Source organism: Alosa sapidissima, chromosome 22, assembly GCF_018492685.1.
Source record: "Alosa sapidissima isolate fAloSap1 chromosome 22, fAloSap1.pri, whole genome shotgun sequence".
NCBI classification, from domain to species: domain Eukaryota; kingdom Metazoa; phylum Chordata; class Actinopteri; order Clupeiformes; family Clupeidae; genus Alosa; species Alosa sapidissima.
In genome coordinates, this window is record NC_055978.1 from 29,534,740 (window position 1) to 29,561,480 (window position 26,741).

The 26,741-nt window shown below is 39.9% G+C and overlaps 1 long non-coding RNA gene, 1 pseudogene and 3 gene segments (V, D, J or C); 2 read left to right on the plus strand and 3 right to left on the minus strand.

The window, feature by feature from the left end:
• The first annotated feature begins 202 nt into the window (after positions 1–202).
• On the plus strand, positions 203–16,039 carry LOC121697455. Its single transcript, XR_006026454.1, has 6 exons — positions 203–228; positions 9,682–9,850; positions 10,129–10,294; positions 10,503–10,628; positions 14,941–15,163; positions 15,948–16,039. It is a non-coding gene; the product is annotated as an uncharacterized LOC121697455 (long non-coding RNA).
• LOC121697448 lies at positions 11,400–11,933 on the minus strand. The segment is given in 2 exon segments: positions 11,400–11,751; positions 11,864–11,933. Coding segments are annotated over 2 exon segments (375 nt in total).
• Positions 14,172–14,846, minus strand: LOC121697447 (annotated as a pseudogene).
• On the minus strand, positions 15,899–16,491 carry LOC121697449. The segment is given in 2 exon segments: positions 15,899–16,292; positions 16,403–16,491. Coding segments are annotated over 2 exon segments (372 nt in total).
• A 4,335-nt stretch (positions 16,492–20,826) lies between these two features.
• LOC121697445 lies at positions 20,827–22,366 on the plus strand. The segment is given in 2 exon segments: positions 20,827–20,938; positions 21,826–22,366. Coding segments are annotated over 2 exon segments (414 nt in total).
• Positions 22,367–26,741: the final 4,375 nt, after the last annotated feature.

A 26,741-nucleotide genomic window follows, 5' to 3' on the forward strand; every position in this document is an offset into this window, starting at 1 on the left:
TACATACATTTAATTTAGATTCATTGATAGGCACATTATATGTCATGTTCTGTTTTAATCTGTTTAAATTTATGCAAGAAGGACACCTACTGGTGTACCCTGGTATAGCACCCTAAGTGCCTTTGTTTTGCCTCGCACCCGAGAATTTAGTTCTAACGTTTTCATACTGTATAGAGATGTGTACGACAAGCTGTTTCTTACGGTCAGATCCTCGGAGTAGATACGTCCGTAAGTGTTCTAAGCAATTATTGTTCGAGATATTGTATGTAAACACTCATGCCTCTGTTATAATTCTAAAAATAAGTAAATATAAAAAGTTTACTTTTGATGAACGCATGCACGACTAGCGTGCTAATTTCTACTCATAGCTTGCTGATTTAGCTAGTGGTTATGTTACCACCACGCCCGGGTGCGAGCGTGGCTCTGTAGCATTTATCCCAATCTGTGATGGGATTGAAAAGTGTACAACAAAACGCGTGTCAATGGCTTCTCACGACTGTTTATTCTACAAAGACATGTGGATTTTCAAATGCACACATTGTTCCAGACGTATTCATTCAGCTACATGAAATCATTAACCATAGCACCATGGGTCATTAACTTTTACGTACACTTGAACTGCATTTCAGATTTAGTAAAAAAAATAAAGAAATTACATTAGATTTGTATTCACCTAGCATTAAACTATGAATAAGTATCCACATAGCATTAAACTATAAAGAAGTATCCACATAGCATTAACTATGAAGCTTAGAAGCTTTCATGAACTCATATTTAACCTGTTCTATATTTATTTATTTATTTATTAATATTTTTAAAAAAGATCTGAAAACATACCTGTACAGGAAAGCTTTTAGTTAACTCATCTTATCCTGTAGACTACATTTTCAGATTATTCTACATCTGCTACTATTGGAGGGCGCAGCCAGCCAAAAGCAGATGGGCTCCCCCTATTAAGTCAGGTTCTGCTCAAGGTTTCTTCCTGGAATATGGGAGTTTTTCCTTGCCACAGTTGCCATATGGCGTGCTTGTGGGGGGTAAGAGGGTTAAGGCTGCCAGTCTTATGACGTCATTTTCTATTTTTTTGATATGTTGCTGAGTATATCATAAACAGCAAAGAAAAGTGATTGATAATGACTGACTATTATTGTGTTACATGCTTCAAATGTAAAGCACTTTGAGCTGCATTCTGTGTATGAAAGGTGCTATACAAATAAAGCTTTATTGTTCTAAGAGAATGTTCTTAAATGCATCTCATAACATAAACCCATTCACGTTAACCAAATACTTTCTAATGACCATTATCTCTTAACACTACCAGGTATTTTACAATTCAGTCACCACTTTATAAACACAACTGAACATGCATCTCATAATTACATCAATTTTGTCACGATATGCACGCACGTTTTGTGTAGCCTATGTGCACTCGTGTATAGAGCTAATCATCTCTCTAGTATCCAGCATTGACACTGTAAAGGCTTTAATAACAAACTCCGTGTGAAAGTGCATTACATCATATCTTTTCTAACATATACTTAAACAAACTCCTAAACACATCTTTTGTACCTTAACCTACAAGTTATTTGACATAAAACTTGCATTTTTACCAACCTGTGATGGGATTGAAAAGTGTACAACAAAACGCGTGTCAATGGCATCTCACGACTGTTTATTCTACAATCACGCCATTACCCACGTCGTAATCCCATCACTCTGGGAGCGCCCTCTAGTGGTCTGGATACATCTCGGTTTATTGTATTCACAATGACAGAAAGAAAATTAACTAATGAAAGGTAAAATGTTTTAAAACAATTTGTTTCTTTTTAAACAACTTTGCTATTACTTTGTAACATTTTATAAAATGTAAATACTAAGAAAATAAATTAATTTAATTAACTGTTTGTGAATCTTTGTGTTGTGTTGTGCGTGTGACGTGCATGTATGTAAGACCAGAGTGTTGTGTGCTAAGGCAACCCTTTACACTCTCCCCCACTTAAAAGCTGTCTCCCGACAGTTTTCTCTCTATTCCGCTACTTTTTGTCTACTGGTTTCTAAATTCTACATGCTTCCCTACTCTTACCCTCAATAACTATAGTAACTGTAGTTATTACCGGGATGCTGGGGCGGTACACTACAAGCACAATACATTGGCGGGATATAGTATGGTGTGCAACCATGTACCACAGGGAAAGGGTAGTCAGGAGCGGACATAAGAGCATTGGCTTCAGCCCTACATGGTCTGTATACTGGTTGGCCTAGGTTGTCGTATGTCAACATTTCCTTTGGTCGCACGACCCTACTTGATCTTCTCACTCTCTCTCTTTGATCTACATCATCGTCTCCATCAGTCTCTTCTTGACTTCCTTTATTGGATGCTTTTTCCGCTTCATCTATCTCCAAGTCCTTTACAGCAGGCACTACTTCATGATCTGGTCTGTCAAGTTCATCACTCTCTGATGTTGGCTGTTCTTGGGAAGTCGTAGTGGGACAAAACTCACTGGCAGTTGGGCGAAGCACTGGTCGAACAACTGGAGCTTGAGGCAATCTGTCACCGTGGAATGGCCCTCTTCTGAGACTGTAATATGGCACTTCATCCAAGGGGCCTGGACCGTAAGTGAGATCTTCCTCATCTGAACTGTCTGTCCCAGGTTCTGCAGTGTCTCGAACTGGCTGTCTCTTGTGTCTTTCTTTTGCAGGCAATCTTTGTTCAGAAAGTTCACTCTCAAGGGGCAGATCATTGACTGGTAACAGGAGATTGCGATGCAGTACCCGGAGAGACTTGCTTCCTGTTTCTGGCTGCACTTTATAAACTGGTCCATCTCCAATCCGTTCCACAACACGGTGCACCATCTTCTCCCAATAAGCGCGTAGTTTCCCTGGACCTCCTCTTTCAGAGAGGTTCCTTACGAGAACTCTGTCGCCTGCTTGGAGTGTAGAGCCTCTCAATGTCTTGTCGTAGTGCTTCTTACCCTTGGCTGAAGACTTCTGACTGTTTTGAGCTGCGATTTGGTAAGCTTCTCGCATTCGGGTAGCCCACTTTTCAGCAAAACTCTTGCGGTCAGATGCCTCTGTATCAGCTTTGCGGCCGAACAACAAGTCAATTGGCAGTCTCGGTGCTCTCCCATAAAGAAGAAAAAATGGGGAATAGCCAGTGGCTTCATGCCTAGTGCAGTTGTAGGCGTGCACGATTTGAGGCAGATGTACCTTCCAGTCATTCTTTTTTTCTTCATGCAGAGTTCGCAACATCTGAAGAAGCGTCCTATTCACCCTTTCCACCGGATTCCCCTGCGGGTGATATGGGGTGGTTCGTGAGTGAGAAATTCCGGATAGTTGTTGTAATCTTCGGAAAAGGTTATTTTCAAACTCACGACCTTGGTCGTGGTGGAGCTTCTCCGGATAGCCAAAACGAGGAATGAAATCTTGAAAGATCTTTTCTGCTGCTGTTTTCCCAGATTTATTCTTCGTTGGGTATGCCTGGACAAAGCGTGTGAAGTGGTCGACGAGGACAAGGATATACTCATAACCCCCCTTACTTGTCTCTAAGTGCATATAATCTACACAGACTAACTCGAATGGAGCACTGGAGGTGATCGAGCCCATGGGAGCTTTCTGATGAGCAGCAGGATGCTTTTGCTGTATGCAGGTGCACCTCTTGGTCACGTAGTCCTCTATTTCCCTCTGCATAAAGGGCCAGTAGAATCGCTCACGTGCCAGATGGATGACCTTATCTGCACCTACATGTCCCATCTCATTATGCAGATTCTTTAGCACCTCTGCCTTCAGCTTTCGAGGGAGAACCAACTGCTTGTATTGTCCACTAGTCCGGTAAAGTATCCCATCTTCCACATTCAATTTATTCCACTCATATAACAGCCTTCTTACTTCTGGTGTCATTTGTTCTTTGTCCTTGTCATTCGGAATCCATCCCCTCTGTTTCCGCAGTATCACATCTTTAATTGCTGGGTCTTCTTGTTGTGCTGCTTTAATATCTTGCGGTGTGATCGTGGCAACATTCTCTATTGACACATCTACATCATGGTCCTTACTGTTAAGCTGAAGTGCCGCTACCCAGGCCACATCATTGTTCATAACAGCCTTGCTCCCCTGCCAAACTGCTGACACAGTCTCTGGGGACACTGTCTCTGTGTGCTCATCTAGATGATCTTGCAACTTCACTGGATATCTAGACAGGGTATCTGCATCTGCGTTCAGCTTTCCCGGCCGGTATTTGAGGTCGAAATGAAAATCGGCTAATTCACCAACCCATCTGTGTCCCACAGCATTCAGTCGCGCAGTACTGAGGACATACGTTAACGGATTGTTATCCGTGTAGACTGTGAATGTTGGCGCGTAGTAAAGGTAATCACGAAACTTATCACAGATCGCCCACTTAAGAGCCAAAAATTCCAGTTTGCCAGAATGCAGATGGTAATTTCGTTCAGCTGGACTTAATGTGCGGGACCCATACCCAATAACACGCAGCTTATTGTTCTGATGCTGGTAAAGCACAGCTCCTAATCCTTCATTTGACGCATCCGTGTGTAACACAAATGGTAAGTCAAAGTTGGGAAAACCAAGAATAGGTGGATTTGTGAGCAGGTCAATGAACTTTGAAACTACTTCCTGATGCGCTGCAGTCCAGGTAATGGGTGTTCTGGAGTGAAGTTGACCATTTTGTTTTTGTTTTGACTGACTATTAGCTCTTCTAGCCTGTAGTGGTGTGCCTTGTACACTGGTTTGAGTTGAGCTGAGCAATTCAAACAAAGGTCTAGCAAGTCGAGAAAAGTCTTGAATGAAGGACCTGTAGTAGCTCAAAAAGCCAAGAAGTTTCCGCACGTCTCCGACAGTGCATGGTTTTCTTTCTTTTAATGCCCTCACAGCCTCCACATCCTTGGGATCCATCTGAATTCCTTCTCCTGACACTAGACGTCCAATGTACCTGACCTGTTTTTTAAAGATCTCACACTTCTTTGGACGCAGCTTAATGCCATGTTTCCTCATGCGACCCAACACCTGTCTCAAGTCATTCACATGTTCTTCAAAAGTCTTTGAGTAGCAAAGTACATCGTCTAAGTACGGCACGCAGGTTTCGTCTCTAATGCCTTCTAACACCTCCTCCATGCACCTTTGAAAAGCAGCTGGAGCGTTTGTTAAACCAAATGGGATGCGGACCCATTCATACAACCCCCAGGGTGTACTAAATGCTGTTAAGTGCCTAGACTCCTCACTGACAAACCCCTGGTGGTATGCGCTCCCCTGGTCTAAAATAGAGAACCATGAGTTGCCTCCTAAGCTGTCTAAAAGGTCCTGTATTCGAGGTAATGGATGTCTGTCAGGTATGGTCTTGCGATTCAGATCTCTAAAATCAACACACAAGCGTAGACTACTGTCTTTCTTGCGGACACACACTACTGGGGATGAGTATGCAGACACAGACTTTCTTATCCAACCCCTAGCCAATAGATTTTGCACATAATCCTTCACTTCTCGAAGCAAAGGTTTGGGGATTGAATTGTAGCTCCTCTGCACCGGGTGATTGTCTGACAAGTTGATTTTCAATCTCAAGCTTGGAATGCAACCAATGTCACCATCCTCTTCGGTGAAGACATCGGATTCCTCAAAGAGCATGCGCCTGACTATATCTTGTTGAGGCCTTGGCAGGTGACTTACATCTACGGGTGGGTGCCATTTCTTTGTATTGTTCTTCAACACACTCTCTGTATTGGTAGCACATACATTGGCTGAGTACTGACTGTGTTCTTGCTTTTGCAAAACATATTGCTGGAACATTGGCCCAGTGTCTACTGGCCTGCTATGTGCTACTGACTCAAGTGTGCCCAATACTGTTCGCTGAGGTAAGTAGATATCGTGCTGTGTAACATTGTATACTGGCACTGGCACAATCTTGGAGGCACCGTGAGGAACATTCAACAATGCAGGAAACAACTCTAAACCTTCAGGCATCGTACTTTCAAGACATGGTTCAAACATTACAGTTCCTCCCTCAGGCAATGACCTCATGCGACACCGCACATCTTTTAGCTGACCACGGTTAATCTTCACTCCGATCTTACCTAGTCTTACGACACCGATGCTTGGCACTGTCTGTACTTGTTTGACAGTCGAGACTAGACATTCAGCAGTTTTCCTCTGTACATTCATTGCCTCAGACAGGAGATCACATAAACTGACACTGTTTGCTGTCTCTGCACTTTCTTTGATAATTTCCTCAATTACATTAAAACCAAGCAGGGGATGATCCACATAACTCTGGCTTACAAGCATTGGCACATTAATTGCTACTTTAACCCCATTACCACTCCGAATCTCCAATAGAATGTCAACCCATCCGTCAAAAGGTATCTCTGTTCCATTAGCTGCTGTAACATGAAGCTCACGATCAGTCAATAGGCTCTCTATGGATTGAACGTTAACACTTGGTAGCATCTGTTGAACCCAAGACCTTCCCACGACACTAACCTGTGCTCCACTGTCTAGCAACACCTGAGCTTGACCACCATTGAGATGACAATTGAACAAACACTTGCTACCAATCAAACCAGCTACTCGTCCCTTTTTACCACTTGTCTGGACAGGTGTTCCCACATTTTCACTCTGGAGACAGTTCATTGTAACCTGGGACCCACTGTATTTATTGGCCACTGGTGGTCCCTGTCCCTGTGACCTCACGTCGTTTCCCGTCCAAGTGTTTTGAGAAAGACAACCCACAGCACGGTGGCCTGACTGTCCACACTTAAAACAATGGGTGCAGTGGTCATTTCCCTGAGACAAACAGAGCTTGCATTTCCCCTTAGCTTCAAGCTTGACAACTGGTTTTGGACTGGGTGAGGTTTCGGGTTGTTGGTTTTGCACTACCGTTTCCCTAGGTGTCACCATTCGTTCTAAATTTCTGGCTAAAGCGGACACCTGAGCGGTCATGGATGGCATCACGGTTTGCTTTCACCTCGGCTTGGAATTTGTTGCTCTGTCCATCATTGTTATCTGCTGATGTGGCACTAACACTAGCAACTTTGGACTTAGTTGTACCCCCTAAACGTTTCTGTCTCTCAGTTTCAGCATTAACAGATTTTGTAATCATCTCTAAGATAGTGTCATCTGTAACATGTGGTCTTGAGAGCATGGTACGAATATCAGTACGAATGTATGTGCACTTCTCATTAAATCCCTGATAGAGAGAGTGAATGAATACTCCCTGCACAAGCTTACTGTCATACTGAAATTCTGACTCAGTTTGCTGAGTAGCAAGCAGCACTCTCTCCCTCAACCCCATTAACCTATAGACAAACTGCTGGGGAGTCTCTTTATCTAACTGTCTAGTACTGCTCAGTTCCTGAAACAGTTCTGCACTGCTTTGGTCTTTTAAGTGTGTTCGTAAAAAACGCTTCAATTCAGCTACACTCAATGTATCTTTAGTGATCAGCATGTTCTTGAATGTGCCTGGCTTAATGATCTTTAACACAGCTCTAATAACCTCTGATTCAGTGAACCTTTGGGCAATACCCTCATCTATCTGCTTACAGATGTTGTTAAAACTTAGGTCTGAATCGGAGTCAGATAGCTGACCGCCATGAATTTTAAACTCTCTGCGAGGCAGAAATGTGGCAACATCTGACAACTTCACATAACCCGATACCTGGTCCGCTACAACAGCGGTCGGTGCTGGTGTAGGAGTCCTTGACTGTAGCACTGGTGCAGTGGATACCGGAGTGACAATGTTCGTGTTCACAGGAGTCACAGGCGTGGCAGGTTTCTGCAGTTCGTTGATGAGGTCGCGAAGAGACAACAAGTGAGACAGTCCCTGGTCCTCCATATCCTTCAATGCATCACTTCCCACAAAGTCGATCATGAATTCAAGGAGTTCCACCTCTGACGCGTCAGCACCTGGCAAGTCACCTGTCGCTAGCCCATGGCATTCTTTAGCCAGCCGGGTGAGCACCTCGACATTAGCAGCACCAGCCAGTCGGTACAGCAGCCGTTTGATGTCGACGAGCAGCTGCTGTAGCTCTGTCATGTCTGGAACCTGGATATTACAGCTCAACTCGTTGCATCTAGAAGTCACGATCCTGTAGTTCTTTGTTGATCAGCGTCGTCCACCAGGTGGCGCCGATCCCGGACGAGCCCCCAAAATGTTACCACCACGCCCGGGTGCGAGCGTGGCTCTGTAGCATTTATCCCAATCTGTGATGGGATTGAAAAGTGTACAACAAAACGCGTGTCAATGGCTTCTCACGACTGTTTATTCTACAAAGACATGTGGATTTTCAAATGCACACATTGTTCCAGACGTATTCATTCAGCTACATGAAATCATTAACCATAGCACCATGGGTCATTAACTTTTACGTACACTTGAACTGCATTTCAGATTTAGTAAAAAAAATAAAGAAATTACATTAGATTTGTATTCACCTAGCATTAAACTATGAATAAGTATCCACATAGCATTAAACTATAAAGAAGTATCCACATAGCATTAACTATGAAGCTTAGAAGCTTTCATGAACTCATATTTAACCTGTTCTAAGAGAATGTTCTTAAATGCATCTCATAACATAAACCCATTCACGTTAACCAAATACTTTCTAATGACCATTATCTCTTAACACTACCAGGTATTTTACAATTCAGTCACCACTTTATAAACACAACTGAACATGCATCTCATAATTACATCAATTTTGTCACGATATGCACGCACGTTTTGTGTAGCCTATGTGCACTCGTGTATAGAGCTAATCATCTCTCTAGTATCCAGCATTGACACTGTAAAGGCTTTAATAACAAACTCCGTGTGAAAGTGCATTACATCATATCTTTTCTAACATATACTTAAACAAACTCCTAAACACATCTTTTGTACCTTAACCTACAAGTTATTTGACATAAAACTTGCATTTTTACCAACCTGTGATGGGATTGAAAAGTGTACAACAAAACGCGTGTCAATGGCTTCTCACGACTGTTTATTCTACAATCACGCCATTACCCACGTCGTAATCCCATCACTCTGGGAGCGCCCTCTAGTGGTCTGGATACATCTCGGTTTATTGTATTCACAATGACAGAAAGAAAATTAACTAATGAAAGGTAAAATGTTTTAAAACAATTCGTTTCTTTTTAAACAACTTTGCTATTACTTTGTAACATTTTATAAAATGTAAATACTAAGAAAATAAATTAATTTAATTAACTGTTTGTGAATCTTTGTGTTGTGTTGTGCGTGTGACGTGCATGTATGTAAGACCAGAGTGTTGTGTGCTAAGGCAACCCTTTACAGTTATCGTCGGATATAATTAGCATGTTGCTTGTAATATGAAAAATACACTTAAAACACATGTTGATGAGATAGTAATTTGACATATGGTAATTTGATGTCTTTCTGTTTATTTTTATAGTTTTACGAGAAAAAAGAATGAGCAACAATGTAATGAGTGAAAGAACTGGACAGGCATGTTTTATGGACCAGTAAAATTCATTGAAGAAATGTTGTGGAGCGTTATTCATTCCACATTCTTCAGTTAGCTATCTGTCTGCGCCTTGCAAGGACGCAATTGCTAGGACAGAATATATCATATCGGCCATTCACCTCGAGTTTACAAATGTTTCCACAAGGTAACATGCAATGCTTAGGTAACATGCTATGACTTGAAGTTTCAGGTGCAACAGGGCAAGTCACAATTAGATGTTGGATGATCACCTTTGAGGGCCGTGTAATCTCTGAGGGCATCCCACCAACATTTGCAACGGACTTGCTGCTGTGTTTGCAATCTACTACATATTCAACCTTCAGTATCAAGATGAGGCAGCCTGCACCCTTCATTCAGAGGTAAACCCCTTTCATTCCTTGTCATTATTATATGGATATATACAATTAAATGAATTGTGTTTGTATTTTTTGCATAAAATGGTATTATTACTGTAAATTTCAAGCCACAACACACACACACACACACACACACACACACAGAGACTGGGTATTTCGTTGGACTATAGGCTTTACTGTAATCTAATTCCATTTGATGAACAATTCATTGCATTTAATTGAATGTAAGAAACAGTATGTTGTTGCAACCCCACTCTGATCTTAGACTATTTTCATTTCAGGCGCTTCATTGGTATAAATCCATAGAGCGGGACAAAGCCCAAAATGGGCAAGGTTGTCTCCAAGAAGAAAGGTGTGATCGTCCAGAAGAAATCTTCTGCAGTCAATACACATGTCGCCATGTTTCTGAAGAATCTTATTGACTTGAATGGAACTTGATATAGACCGGTGAGCTCTTTAATCTCGCTCTCTTTGTTTTGACAATCTGGCATTGCCACATTAAGCCACAAGAGAACTGGTATTATTAACTTTATAAGCATTAGCTTGGAGTGTATACTGTACATTCCTGATTGTATAGTTTATTTATTATTATGATTATGATTTCTTGCTGTTGTTTGACAGTGGCAACACTAACCTACACAAACCTACCTCACAGGACTATTTTAAGATGTAAAAACAATAATTTTATGCTGATTCATGGACATGAAAATACACCTCCACCATGATCCCCTTGACAGTATTTGGATCCTGAGATCTCAGCCTTTACTGGACTTACAGTGTGGTGAGTTTGATATGATGCAGCAGCCATTTGGTTGTGTGGAGTCATGTGGGATGACAAATCTACTTCATCTGTTTTTATCATTTTTTTTTCTTTACTCTTCAAAACACATCCTCTAAGTTAGTCTTGGACTTTACTCTTCAAAACACATCCTCTAAGTTAGTCTTGGACTTTACTCTTCAAAACACATCCTCTAAGTTAGTCTTGGACTTTACTCTTCAAAACACATCCTCTAAGTTAGTCTTGGACTTTACTCTTCAAAACACATCCTCTAAGTTAGTCTTGGACTTTACTCTTCAAAACACATCCTCTAAGTTAGTCTTGGACTTTACTCTTCAAAACACATCCTCTAAGTTAGTCTTGGACTTTACTCTTCAAGTAGTAGGTGTTAAATCCAGATGACAAATCTACTTCATCTGTTGTTATTGTTTTTTTTCTTTGTTTGATATTGTTTTACTCTTCAAAACACATCTTCTACTGTTTTAGTAGGTGTTAAATCCATTTTATAACAATGTTCGTGCATGTTTTTGAATACATTTGTGTGTATTATTGTGTCAATATAAATGTAATTTATATTGAAGACAAAAACTCTTCAATATAAAGTAAAACTACTGCATCTTTATGTACATGAATGCATTTGAAAAAAATACAATATATTTCTTTAACCTTGTAAATATCTTGGTAATGATATAGGGCAAATGTACAACTCTACTGAACACCCCTCACACACCTGCTGAAAGTCTCTGCTGCAGCAGTGCAGTCATGTGTATTCTCACAGAGGGAGGTTTTTGTACGGCTCTGTATCACTGTGTGAACACATAACCGCTTGGGATATGTAAACTCTGACAGTAGTAATCTCCTGCATCTTCAGTCTGGACTCCACTGATGGTCAGAGTGAAAGCACTTCCAGATCCACTGCCACTGAATCGAGATGGAGTGCCTGACTGGAGAGTGCTAACACGGTAAATCAGGAGTTTAGGAGGCTCTCCAGATACCTGATGGTACCAGTGCAGATAGTCGTTGTTATAAACATTACTGCTGACTTTACAGTTCAGAGTGACTGTTTGTCCAGGAACAGCAGGTAATACTGATGGAGTCTGAGTCAGTGTGTACTGCCCCCTGCATTCTGAAGACAAAACAAAAGACAAACACACACATTCATAAAAACTCTGCAGAGCGTCTTTAAAAATGCAAGCTTGCTCTTTTCAGTCATAAATGTTAACAGCTGTGCATCTTACCTTGGATGTAGACAAGTGTCCAGAGCAATATCACGTTAAACAACATGTTCATTCTGGACCTCAAGAATGACCCAAACCAAGCTGTCTGAGAGCCCAAGAGCAGGTCACACTAAAAACCCTCTGAGTACACGGACACTTTTAATTTATGCAAAATAGCCTTCTATGCAAATACTGCTCCTGGACAAATCAGGTGTAGATGGCTGATCAGAGTTCTGACATTGCAGTGACACTCATTTGTCTGTCTCTTTTCACCACTGAGAAGCTGAATTTCAACTAAGGCCGTTTAAGAAAGTCTGCCAATTTCAACTATAAAGCCATTTAAGAAAGTCTGCAAAAACATGTTTTTGACAGACTAAATGAATAAAACATTTAAAAATGCTAAATGCATGTCAATATTTTTGAAAGGTAATTGTTCACATTATGTTTCAGGATAAGTCCTATAAACTCTGGAAGGTGGCTGAACATTTGGAATCTATTTTTAGAGAACTACCCAAGCTTATCCATGCAAATGTTAGTGGCACCCACAGACTTCTTATTGTCACCTGCATCTAAACCGATTCACATTAAATTACAAAATATGTATGCAAATACACAGTAGTTTTGACTTTATTTTAGACTAGTGATTTTATTTCCTTCTTATTAGTTTATGTTGCTTTAGTATATATGCAAAATTCTTTGGATTAATTAAGGTTTTTTTTATAAGTGGATACATCAAAATAATCACCAGTGAATGCTGTTGTGCTCACGGCTAAAATACTGTGACTTGTGCCACCTTCATAAAATTGAGCTGAGTTTGCTTTGAAAAATGTAAAACTAAAGCTCATGATGGCTGATTCATGGTATTGTAGTGATAAATACATTACAACAGGTGTTTCACTGTGTTACTATAGCGCCCACCTGAGGTTACTCATAATTTTAGTTTCACAACTTCACCCATAAGAATACGAATTGGAGTGTTGACAATGAGCCTGTTTGGCTTAGTAACTGGCCGTGGTCCTGGGATGCCTATAGTGGAGATTGCTGAGATAAGTGATGTCTGCTGACGCCTCGTATTGATAAGATGTAGTTTGAGTTTAGCTATAAGTGAAAAAAATACCACAGCGCTGTCTCTCCCTCTGAGTCAACAGGTGCAAGTGCTGACAGTGTGTGAGGATATGGCATTATGGTAAATTATGTTCATATCAAAACAATGTAAAGACACCCCGCCGATTCACACAAGTGTGTAAGTGTTTATTCTGTTGTCCACAAATAAATATATTGAACAAAAGCTTGTGGAATTCTAGAAAAACACTTGTATGACTAACAGTGACGGAAAACTTCAGTGCAAAACTGAATACATAAGTGCTTCAAAATATATTTTAAGAACACAAATACAGTGATGTGTCACTCCATTTGAGTCCCAGCTGATGTTTGAAACATGAACATGAAAACATATTACTGCAAGTATCTATACATTTAAACACATTGAAAAAAAAGAAAAAGCCAGGCATTTTGACAGGATATGACCTCAGTCTAAATAAATAAATAATGAAATAATAGTGAAATTATATAATATAATTGAATAATAGACAATATAATATTGACACAATTAAAAAAAATACAATTTACAATAATAGTGTGCTGGGAGCCATGGCCAAATGCCTGCTAAGACAACAGCAATAGCAAACAAATACACACACTGAACTAAATTCACTACAAAGGGCATTCTGCAATGAGAATTCCTCTCCTGCCTCAGGAATGCAAAAAGGCTGGCCTTACAATGACAATATCACTACAATACACAATACTGAAGGACTCTGGTTCAAATGCCTTTCTCTGTGTTCTCCTGTGCAGGCCCAAAATCAGCCTCATCAATAAGAGCTGAGTCTCCATGGAAATGGAATCTGCTGCATCACGGTCATTTCTAAATGTCTTTGCCAACTGATCATTTTTTTTTAATTTTTATATGTTCTCCTCCACTACTGTGCTGTAAAGGAAAGAAAAAAAACAACCAATTTGAATGTGTTCATTGATCAATGGCAACATATACTGATGCTACGAAGTTTGTAGCCTACGATAATGCTGACTAACACAGAAGTAAAGGCCACTCTCCTTTATAACACACAATACTCCTGTTTTGGTGGACAAAGGTTAAACAAAGTACTACGCAAGCTCTACTCTACTCTACTTATTTTGGTTGCATCTCCACACCTGTGGCTCTCGCTGCTCTGTCGGTAGCTGCCTTCAGCCTCTTCCCCCTGGACTGGCACTGCTCGGCCTGATGATGCCTGAGCAGAACTCTTCATAGTGTCCAGGAACTTGCTGAGGATGCGTGTGTGCAGCCCACTCTCACTGCTCATATGAACAGCACACCATCTGCAGAGACTCAAAGCTGCAGCACTGCACTCATGTGTAGTCTGGCACAAGGAGGTTTTTGTACGGCTCTGTATCACTGTGTGAACACCCTCAGACTGCCAGGCCAGTGGAAACTCTTACAGTAGTAATCTCCTGCATCTTCAGTCTGGACTCCACTGATGGTCAGAGTGAAGTCTGTGCTTGATCCACTCCCTAGATGGAGTTCCAGAATGTGGTTTGCTTGCATATATAATCAAAAGTTTAGGGGCTCCTCCAGGCGTCTAGATTCCAAAAAAGTCCTTCATCTCCATCACTCCACCTATACACAGCACTGCTGACTTTACAGGTCAGAATGGCCGTGTCCCCCACAGATGCAGCTTTCACTGCTGGAGTCTGAGTCACAGTGTACTGACTTCTGGATCCTGTGGAGTAAATTCAAACTTGGTTCTTATCTTATGACACATGCAACTGCTTAGATGAAATAGTTTTCTTATCTGAATGAAGCATCAAAACTGCTCTCAATAGAAAACATTTTAAGGAACACAAGATTTGATACATACCATGTAGACAGAGGAGCATTGTCAGGATGAAGGTGATGAAGGTCATTGTTACAAAATACCACAGTTGCTGATTCACAAGATGTTCAGGTGGTTAAGGATCTTTAAATATCATCCTGAGCACTGATGCATGTAGGCTGTGCTGCCAATGCAAAGTATTCGCATGCAAATACTCACTAAAAACAGCTAAAGGATCAGGAACGTATTGAAAACATCACTAATGCTGGCTGAATAATGTGTTCTCTTGTTTGGGGGGGGGGGGGCAAACATGTCTAGTACATCAACACAGTGTAATCAAGTGTTAGTGAGATTTTATGCTGATTCATGGACATGGAACTAGACCTCCACCATGATCCCCTTGACAGTATTTGGATCCTGAGATCTCAGCCTTTACTGGACTTACAGTGTGGTGAGTTTGATATGATGCAGCAGCCATTTGGTTGTGTGGAGTCATGTGGGATGACAAATCTACTTCATCTGTTTTTATCATTTTTTTTTTCTTTACTCTTCAAAACACATCCTCTAAGTTAGTCTTGGACTTTACTCTTCAAAACACATCCTCTAAGTTAGTCTTGGACTTTACTCTTCAAAACACATCCTCTAAGTTAGTCTTGGACTTTACTCTTCAAAACACATCCTCTAAGTTAGTCTTGGACTTTACTCTTCAAAACACATCCTCTAAGTTAGTCTTGGACTTTACTCTTCAAAACACATCCTCTAAGTTAGTCTTGGACTTTACTCTTCAAAACACATCCTCTAAGTTAGTCTTGGACTTTACTCTTCTAGTAGTAGGTGTTAAATCCAGATGACAAATCTACTTCATCTGTTGTTATTGTTTTTTTTCTTTGTTTGATATTGTTTTACTCTTCAAAACACATCTTCTACTGTTTTAGTAGGTGTTAAATCCATTTTATAACAATGTTCGTGCATGTTTTTGAATACATTTGTGTGTATTATTGTGTCAATATAATATTATTGTGTCAATTTATATTGAAGACAAAAACTCTTCAATATAAAGTAAAACTACTGCATCTTTATGTACATGAATGCATTTGAAAAAAATACAATATATTTCTTTAACCTTGTAAATATCTTGGTAATGAGAAAGGGCAAATGTACAACTCTACTGAACACCCCTCACACACCTGCTGAAAGTCTCTGCTGCAGCAGTGCAGTCATGTGTATTCTCACAGAGGGAGGTTTTTGTACGGCTCTGTATCACTGTGTGAACACATAACCGCTTGGGATATGTAAACTCTGACAGTAGTAATCTCCTGCATCTTCAGTCTGGACTCCACTGATGGTCAGAGTGAAAGCACTTCCAGATCCACTGCCACTGAATCGAGATGGAGTGCCTGACTGGAGAGTGCTAACACGGTAAATCAGGAGTTTAGGAGGCTCTCCAGATACCTGATGGTACCAGTGCAGATAGTTGCTATAAACATTACTGCTGACTTTACAGTTCAGAGTGACTGTTTGTCCAGCAACAGCAGGTAATACGGATGGAGTCTGAGTCACTGTGTACTGCCCCCTGCATTCTGAAGACAAAACAAAACAAAAAAGACACACATTCATAACTCTGTAGAGTGTCTTTAAAAATGCAAGCTTGCTCTTTTCAGTCATAAATGTTAACAGCTGTGCATCTTACCTTGGATGTAGACAAGTGTCCAGAGCAATATCACTTTAAACAACATGTTCATTCTGGACCTCAAGAATGACCCAAACCAAGCTGTCTGAGAGCCCAAGAGCAGGTCACACTAAAAACCCTCTGAGTACACGGACACTTTTAATTTATGCAAAATAGCCTTCTATGCAAATACTGCTCCTGGACAAATCAGGTGTAGATGGCTGATCAGAGTTCTGACATTCCAGTGACACACATATGCCTGCCTCCTTTCACCACTGAGAAGCTGAATTTCAACTAAGGCCGTTTTAAGAAAGTCTGATCAAATCTGAAATTATTTTCAGAAAAAAGAAAACATGTTTTTGACAGACTTAAAAAAAATAGGAAATAGAAATAAAAAAATAGAAAATATTTCAGATGTTAAATGCACGCAAGTAGTTTTTAAAAGGTGACTGTTCATATTATGTTTCAGGTTCAGTGTAATCTCTGTTAGGTGGCTGAACGTTTGGAATCCATTTTCAGAGCCACCCGAGGTTGCCAATCTTAGTGGCACCCATAGACTTCTTAGTTTAGCTTGCATCTAGAACAAGACACATTAAATTGAAAATATGCATGCACTTAAAGCACTTTAGACTGGTGATTCTATTTTCTTGTTTTTTTATGTTGCTTTAGCATATATGCAACATTCTTTGGATTAATTAAGGCTTTTCAACCAGTGATTGCTTTTGTGCTCACAGCTAAAATACTGTGAACAGTTGCACCATCTTCATAAAGTTGGCAGAGTTTGATTTCAAAAGTTTTGAACTAAAACATATGATGGGCTGATTCATGGTTCAGGCAATACACCCAGTGGCGCAAAAAGCGCATAGGGGCGCAGCACCATGGGGGCGCCAAATCGATGGTAAAAAAAATATATATATTAGGTATTTTCTATATGTAGCTACTGCTGTCCGTTTCTAAATCATTTCAACATTTTATCAATGTTCTATAACATTTTAGAGGACTAACAAGCTAGAGTACTAGGCGCCCTATCTCATAAGATTCCATCATATCATTTTGACATAGAAGAGGGAGTGGGGGCGCCGTGAGCGCTGAGCGAGCAGATAGGCCTACGAGTAGTGAGTTGCCGTCTATGGAAAAAGACGGATAGGCCCAGGCTCGGACTGGTAATCTGTACAACCGGGCAAATGCTTGTTATTGTTATTAAGTTATTTAGCCTATTTGCGGCCCGTCATGTAGACCTAGGCTTAGCCTATAAATGCAGTTGCATCCATTTGGATTGGGGGGTGACAGGTCAATCATTTTGGCCTGTTCATGACAGGTTCAGTGTGTGTTATGATCGCGCCCCCCTGCCCCACCCCTCAAGTGGATTTGTCCAAGCAGCCGCTTGGTTTGTGGGGAAATATAGCCTACGAGTCCATGCATGGTAGCCTAGGCTATATAAGTGCCCTCCGCTGGCTGGTGTTCACATCATCGCAGTTTAACCGTAAACAGCAATCAGAGGTGTCTAATTTTATTCCAAATATATTGTTTTTATAGACGTAAGTTGCACGCGCTACGAAGAGGTTCCATTTACTGCACCATGTAGGCTACTGTAGTGCGGTTTGTCTGTCAACATAAAAAAAAACTCCGGGTACCTACAATTTTCGCACAACTTGGTGGAAAAGTGTAGCACAGGTTAAAGAAAACCTATTCATGTTTGGACTCAAAAGGAACTTCAAAGTATTTCCCATATAGTAGCCTTTTAGCTCACAACGACAGTGAAAGTGGAACTTGGAAAGTGGAAGTCTCTCCACCGAGTGTTACATTAGATGCACAATCAATCGCGAGTCGATGCACGTAAAAAGTATCAACTGGTAGGTTAGTAACGAAGGTAGCCTAATTTTGCAAAATGTGAGGACGGCACACAAACTTGGGCAAAAACGTTTAGTATACACTTGTGGTGATAGCCTGCAGTTAATGTGAATCGCTGACTATAACCAATGTAGAAGATTTGCACCAAATAGGCCTAAAGGCTGTGGTTGTGTTTCTACAACATGTTGTCACAAATCATAATTTCTGTCAACTATGACGATCTCCATGCATGTTCAGTAGCCTATATTTTTGATTTAGTCAAGCAGTGACATGTGGGTTAATCAGCAAGTTACTTCAAAATCGTAATATATTATGTATTACTTATTACAGTCATTTCAAAGTAATTCATTACATTATAATATTACTGTCTCTGAATTGTAAGGCATTACACTACTATTGTATTACTTTTAAGTTACTTTTACCAAAATAGGTCCAGTGATGGCTCATGATGCAATACAAGGAACAATCATAGCCAGAATTTTGTTTAAAGAAGACAATTGTCTGGTCAATTGTAGTAGAAATGCTGTAACTTTAGGCTTAGGCCTACTCATTAAAATCAACAGAGAGCCCACTACCTGTATATTGTAACCCAAAACTTAAAGACATGTCAAGATAGGCTACACAGTGCAGCTACTGGCCATTTTGGTGCCCTAACTGGTGAAATACAGTATTAACCTAAGTATGTCATCATATGGCCAACTATAAAGATGTAATCTGCCTGTTCCCAGGGATGGGTAGTATTTCTGAAACATGTAATATGTGTTTCAAATGCAAAATAGTATTTTGTCATTTGTATTTTATTAGGTTGAAGGAAATGGCTCTGTATTTTGTATCAAAATACTTTATTGGTGTGTATTTTTGTATTTTAAAAATACTGCAAAATACTAAATGTGAAAAACACAAAAAAAGTAGATACTACACACAGGTGTAATGAATAATTGGTAATTAGGCAACAATGGTTTATGTTTATCGCAATCAGCTAATATGAGAACAGCTGTGTTCGACAACACTTACAGCTTTTCAGTGATGGCTATTGCTGAAGCATCAGCCCTGGTCTGAAGCACTGGTGTGAAGTGGTACGCAAGTAAAGATGAGCAAGTTGACCTGTGCAAGTTCACATAAGGACACTGACAAAGGCAACCATGTCCCATTGTCTCCATGCCAATCTTTAACAGAAAAATGTCAGATATCTCAACCACAAATGGGTTTGATCGAGGGAAAAAATGGCTCCTGCTTTTTACTATCTATATTGCCACCTACAGGACATTTCTGGTATGATATTACCGTCTTCTGTCATCCTGATTTCCCCTCAAAACCAAGATTTCTTCTTCCTAAGCCAATCCCCCCCACACCCACCCCCACCCCCAATTAGATATTCTACAGTAATTGATTGATACCGGGTCGGCTGTCGCTGTCCGCGGTCCTGAAACATGGTGCTTATACTTGATGGATAAGCATAGGCCTAGAGTTTGTGAATCTAAAGGAGATAAAACGTGTAGACAACTTGCAACTTTCTGTTGCAGAGGATACATACATATGTTCGAATGTTTCCAAAAACAGCTTTAAATTCTGAATGCTCTAAAGATGCAGACGCAAGTGGTGGTTTTTGTACAGGCTCTGAATTAGGCTTATCTACTGTGGTGGATGCAGATGCAAGTCACTGAAGCGTGAGGAGGTTTTTGTACAGGCTCTGAATAGATTTGTACCACTGTGGTGGACTTTTGGTAGCGGCACGAAGCTTGATGTTGGAAGTAAATAGCCTAGGACTAATATAATGTTTTGCTTTTTGGCTTTTCGCTGAAAATAGCGTAGATTTGTCAAACTGCTTTCGTGTTTCGAATAAGAAATAACATTAGGCCTACTAGGACGTCTTAGACAAAACCTTAGCCAATAGACTAATTGCTGTTTTTTAACAGCAATTAATCTATTATAGACTATAATTGTTTTAATTTGTCATCGTTTAAAATGATTGTATGCTCACTGTATGCGTCAAATGCCAAATTTCTATTTACTGAGCTACTATAAATTATATAGGCTATGGTCAAACCAATAAATTACCAAATAAGATACATAAATCTTTAATATTCATTTGATTTCAAAGAGATTATGGCTGCGCATGCGGAGTTGCTCTTGAATTGAAATTTGTGAGGAATAATGAATAAATATTAACGTTTGTAGTTGTGCGTATTTGGAGGTAGGGTTTTTGTACGACGGCTGATAGGGTTTGTATCACTGTGGTACACTTTTGGAAGCGGAACGAAGCTTGAACTTGGAAGTAAGTGATTGTTTTTCTTATGGACTAAACCTAAATGTAAGTGATGCGATTCTTTCAGGTTAAAACCTTCCAATTTTGTGTGCGATATTATGGTCATTTTGCATATATATTTTGATAGTACAAAATCTAGCGTTCCCGGCGAATCTAACGCATAACAATGAACTTTTGGCATCTGTAAAAAGCAGGCTTAACTTTTTATATCATTGCCGAAATGTACCGAATAATTGCATTGGATTGAAAACCGTTGGCTGCTCAAAATAAGTTAAAGTATTTAAAATTTCACTTGTTGGATCAACCACTAAATGCACCCTGCATGCGTTAAAGATGCAGATGCATGTCACTGAAGCGTGAGGAGGTTTTTGTACAGGCTCTAAATAGATTTGTACCACTGTGGTGGACTTTTGGTAGCGGCACGAAGCTTGAAGTTGGAAGTAAGTAGAAATATGCTATTTTTCTAATGGCTGAGCTACTATATAATATGGCTAAACCAATACACTGTGGTACACTTCTGGAAGCGGCACGAGGCTTGACGTTGGAAGTAAGTGATTGTGTTTCCTAAATGTAGGCGATGCAATTCTGTCAAGTTTAAAACATTCCACTTTTGTTTGCGCGTTTATGGTCTTTTCACAATACAGGCCTATCTTCATGGAAAAAAATCTCTATACCCGGCGAATTTTAAAAGTAGACTGCGTCAAGGGTAATGTTATACATTTTCTACATGTTGTACATTTCATACAATTTATATATTTTGGTAGCGGCACGAATATTACATAATTGAGAAGTAAGTACTAATAAAGTTTTGCTTTTAGGGGTTTTGCGGAACATTTGTCAAACTGATTGCATGACGTGTTTTCAAATATGAAATAATAAATTGTTTGCCCTCGTTTGTAAGGATTGTATCGTCACTGTAGACCATGCATCAAAATGCCATGTAGCCTAGTTGGATGACTACGATAATAGGCTATATGGTTTATATCTATTCATGGGATCATTGCTGAAACCTGCTAAACAAGTTCATTGGTCAACTTTTTTCGGTCAAAAGTCGTCGGCTGTTCAGAATAGAACAGTAAAAAAAAAAACTGCATGTTTTTATTTCGAACGGCGTGGTTGTCTGTTTATTTTATACTGAATTGAACGAAGTTGCCGATATTTCGAACATGGAAACGAAATATTGCGAACGATATCAATGATGATGGCCATGCTATTTTTAGATAATTCCTACTCAGTTAAACACCTGGAACAATATTCATGGCTGTGAATGTTATCTAACGACTTTAATCTACTTGCTATCCCATTCGTGCCTCCCTCTGGCTTTCAGGTAACACCAGCCCCAAACTGACAGTCTTGCCCCCGTCAAGCGAAGAGCTCTCCAGCAAGAGTACTTCCACGCTGGTGTGCCTGGCCAACGGAGGCTTCCCGTCAGACTGGGCTCTCAGCTGGAAGGTGGATGGGAACAGCAGGCCTGGGGTGGCCAGTCGCTGGGGTCCAGAGAAGAACGGCCTGTACAGCTGGAGCAGCACCCTGACCATGCCTTCCCAGGAGTGGACCAAGGCTGCCTCAGTGACCTGTGAGGCCAAACAGGGCTCCCAGTCTCCAGTCACCAAGGTTATAAAGAGAGGCGAATGCTCTGACTAGAGTAGCCTACCTCCATTTTCTACAGTCTGGGTGACTGATTATTGTATGTGTCTTATTTTTTTATCGTTTATGTACTCACTGTACTGTGCTTGCTGTCTTCATTGACATACAGCCACAGCCTTTACTGTTATACTTGTTCTGCCTAATCAATGAGAAAATGTTCTTGTGCCGTTTCTGTTGCAAAATTTGACTTGGAAAAAATAAAAGCTTTCTACTGAACCATACCTATGTAATTCAGTTATTGGCAACATTTAGAAAGAAAATGTATTTTATTAAAGATAAAATTGCACACACCCTTACTACAGTTAATCAAATATAGTTTCAAACAACCGTGCAAAAGTGCCGCACACCTGCTAATGGTTCATTTCTATTCTGAGAGCAGCAAAACCACTGAACCGTGGCCATGCAAATGTGAGTTTCGATACATCAGTGACCACTTACAGTACAGTACTTACACTCTAAAGACAATCTCCTCAAGACTGTGTGTGTGTGTGTGTGCATGATTCAGTTAAACCAGCATTTAGTCAATATCTAAAAAATGACCAGTGATATGTGACTGTGATAATAATGATAATCATAATGATAGTTAAAGCAACAATGGGGAAATTCTGTCCCCTCAATGCCAATGTACCCTGGTTGGATAAGGATTCAAAATTGGATATGAAAATTTCAATCTGACGTAATTTCAGTGTTAAAACTGATAAAATAATTGCTGTATGTGGTTCTATATGGGCTGTGCCAATATTTTTGAAAATAATACCTCGCAGCAACATATGGAAAAAAGAACTATGAACTAGTTATTTTTTTGGAATTATGAACTATGAACTGAACTAGTTCATTTTAAAATTTTGAACTGAACTTTGAACAAGTTCATGTACAGTAGAAAGTGAACTTTCCCAACACTGCCTTTTGCCCACTTACAAGACCACACTCCACACTCTCCTCTAGGCTGACATAGGCATGTTAAGTATAAATAACAAAACATACACTCACAAATGTACTTACAATTAAATATACCGTATGTAATCTGTAATGCAACACTGCATCATTATGATATACTGAATAGTCTATGAAGGTGAAATAGGAATTAGTGGACATTGTTGATGACTAACTGTCCATGTGGCGCAAGGTTTTGGGCTTAAAGAACCACTTAATACAGATATACCAAATAAAACTTTTATTGCCAGGTGATTAAAGTGTCCCAGAAAATAAAGCAGTCACTTGTCACCACAGAAATAAGCTCCACCATGTTAATACTAGTTTTCACAGTAAAGTGGATGAAACATCAAATAACCTCAACTTTCCACAAGTTTCAATGAAGATATGAACTTTTCCCTATCACAGTAACGATCTGTGAAACAATGTGTGATTTTACTGCTGGGACATCATACTGGGCTGATGACCCCATTGCTTTTGGTACAAGACTGAGGAAGGTTTTTGCTATGTTAAATGATAGCCAATGTGTGCCTAACTGCAAAAAGTGCAACTAATACAGATACTGCCAATTGCTTTTGATACTAGTCATTGCCTAATTTGCCTCTTCAGAATACAAATAACATAAAGTGATACATAAAGTGATAACCTTCACAGATTCTAAATTACACTTACTGCAGATTAGTGTAGGCCTACTCCAAATAGTCATGCATGTTATATAATGTTCTGTCACTGTCACTTCACTCTCTTACAATGTATAATTTGTTCTTCAATGTCAGGAAGCAACAGCACATATGGGAACAGAAAGTGTCTATACTAAGAGTGTAAAACTACTGAGCTCTGACCATGCAAATTTCATCAGTTCTGTGACTGTTAGAATACAGTTTCACAGATGGATAAACTTTCTCATGCATTTGATAAAGGTGTGTGTGTGTGTGTGTGTGTGCACTTTGACCCTTTTTATATAATTTGCCATTTGCTACATAACCAGACCGGTTACCTTTACCATTGCATCATTATTTAGTGGAATGTTGCTATAATTACTGTGGACAATAATGAACTTGTTTCTGCAGTGATTGTTGTGAATAATGCATTCTGAAACGTCTAACATTTTATATGAATGACTATATGAGTGGTAAACTGAAGTCCCTATCAGATCCACTGGCATTGAATCTGGATGGTGTCCCAGAGAAGAGAGTTGTTACTAAGAGTCTCGGAGCAGCTCCAGGGTTCTGATGGTACCAGGCTAACGCAGGGAATCCCCATGCTGTGTATACATGACTGCTGGTTTTGCAGTTTAAGATGACTGTCTCTCCTTGCTGAACAGCTTTCACTGCTGGGGTTTGTGTGACTAATCTGTCCACTCAATTCTGTTGAAAATAAAAGAGTTAAACCAAGGCTCTCTCTTTTTTTGTCTTGAATCACTTTAATCATAGGCATACAATGTAAAAGCTTCTTACCTTGACAGCATATCAGAAGCACTAATACATATACATAGATAAAACGCATGGTGATGTTCATTGCAAAAACAAATATCAGATTGCTACTCATTCAACTCATTAGACTAAATGTGTCCAGATTCTGCCGCAGTTTGCACAGTCAAAATGACCATGCAAATTATGACATGAATGTGAAAGACCCTCCTGCAGGTGTAACTACATTTGACATGCCCATAAGTAGTTAATGTTTCACATGGCTTAAACTGACAATACTAAATTAAGGATACATTTGCATGTTTGCATTTGGAATTGCTTTTTTGTGCTTCATTGTCAATCACATTTGCCAGTTCAATCTGAAATGGAACATTGCCATGTTCCTCAGCCATCCAAAAGACAAAGCTGGAAACTGGGGTGTATCAAGTGGGGGGGGGGTTATGGGTGTTATAACATCCCCACTTTTGCTGAACCCCAATTCAAACAGGAGTGTGCGAAGCAAACCACTATTAAATGTTCTTCAAATAGTCCTCACTCTTCAGCTGCCAGGTTTTGCACCAACGGAGTTACAAATACTCACAAAAAACTAAAACAAGCACCACTTCCTATTCACGGTCACCAGGCAAACTGGAACATCTACAGTATTCAAATTACCTTTGGCAATGATGACCTTGATACGACCGAAGCTTTACAAATGATGTAAATTGTATGTGAATTTATTGGCTTTTATTAGTTTGCACATAAATTTGGATTATTACAATCCTGTTCTTGAAAAGTGTACACTTCATACTTCTGTATTTTAAAAGCAACAATCACACACAGAAGAACATTAAAGGAGAATTCAGGTGTGCTATTGACCTAAAGTGTGTTGAAACATGATACCGAGTGTGAACGTATGTGTCATAGCCCATCTCGGCTTGTCCCCTGCACTCCAAAATCTGGCGCTAGTTAGCCGATGCTACCAAAAGCTTTTTCAATGGGGGTGCCTCGGCATTGGCCTAGCCATGCAAACATGCAGACTACCCTCACGAAGTTTAGCATTTGTAGCCATCTTGAATTTAGTCACGATAAGTCGAGCGACGAGTAAGAATGAACAGGTACTGTATGATAAGGGATCAGATTCCAAAAGTAATTCTGTGGAAATGCATGGATTCCAGTTTCTTCCATAGCAGCAACTGGAATCCATGCATCAGGTGAACATCAGGTGTTAGACTTGAGCAAGTAATCATCTCTTGAGTCTATATGCAAATGCTGCCTCCATTTCCACAGCACACTTTCAGTAACCCAAAATGAGCTCAAATTGCGTTTCAAAATGTGACATGATGTCTCAAGCATACATTGATGCAGGTGCACAGGCATCATCAAAGTAAAAAATGGAATGTCATCCAAGTCATCCAGTAAAATCACTAGATTTCTACGGAGCCCTCAAGGTGACATGGCAGAAAAATGATGAAAATTATGAAAAAAAGGGGTGGGGGGTCTAAATGAGGAATAAAATGGCTCCTGTTTTCTACTATCTATATTGCCACCTACAGGACATTTCTGGTATGACATTACCGTCTACTTCTATCATCCTGATTTTTTCACCCAACCAAAATGTCTTCTTCCTCAGCCAATTTTTTCCCCTCAATTAGATTTTATTTTCCTCATCCAGATTTGTTTGCCATGTCACCTCAGGGGCTCCATGTAGCTTTCCATCTTTTTGCAAAGGTTAAAATATTTAATTGTCATCTAGTACTAAATATTGTGTGGTCAATTCTATGACACTTCATGGATCAAATTTCCCATTGTATAGCGACTGTCCCACTTCAATCCAAGTTCCTGTCTCCAAGCAATGATTGAGCAAATTACTGATGTGAGTGATGCAGGGTCTTAATCATGCAAACCTTACAGAGGCTAACAATTTTGATCATGTTGATACTTCTTCACATATTGTTCTATTATTATTTTATTATTCTTCACATCCTATCATTTCCCTCGCGATGAGTAAAATATCTATCTATCTATCTATCTATCTATCTGTCTACTGTATTAGGCTTCTGTTGATTCCAGTGAAACCAGTCTCCATAACTACTATGCCTGTACAGTGTACACAGCACTGCTGACTTTACAGGTCAGGATGGGCGTGTCCCCCACAGATGCAGCTTTCACCGCTGGAGTCTGAGTCAAAGTGTACTGACCTCTGGATCCTGTGGAGTGAATTCAAACTACGTTCTTATCTTGTAACACACAC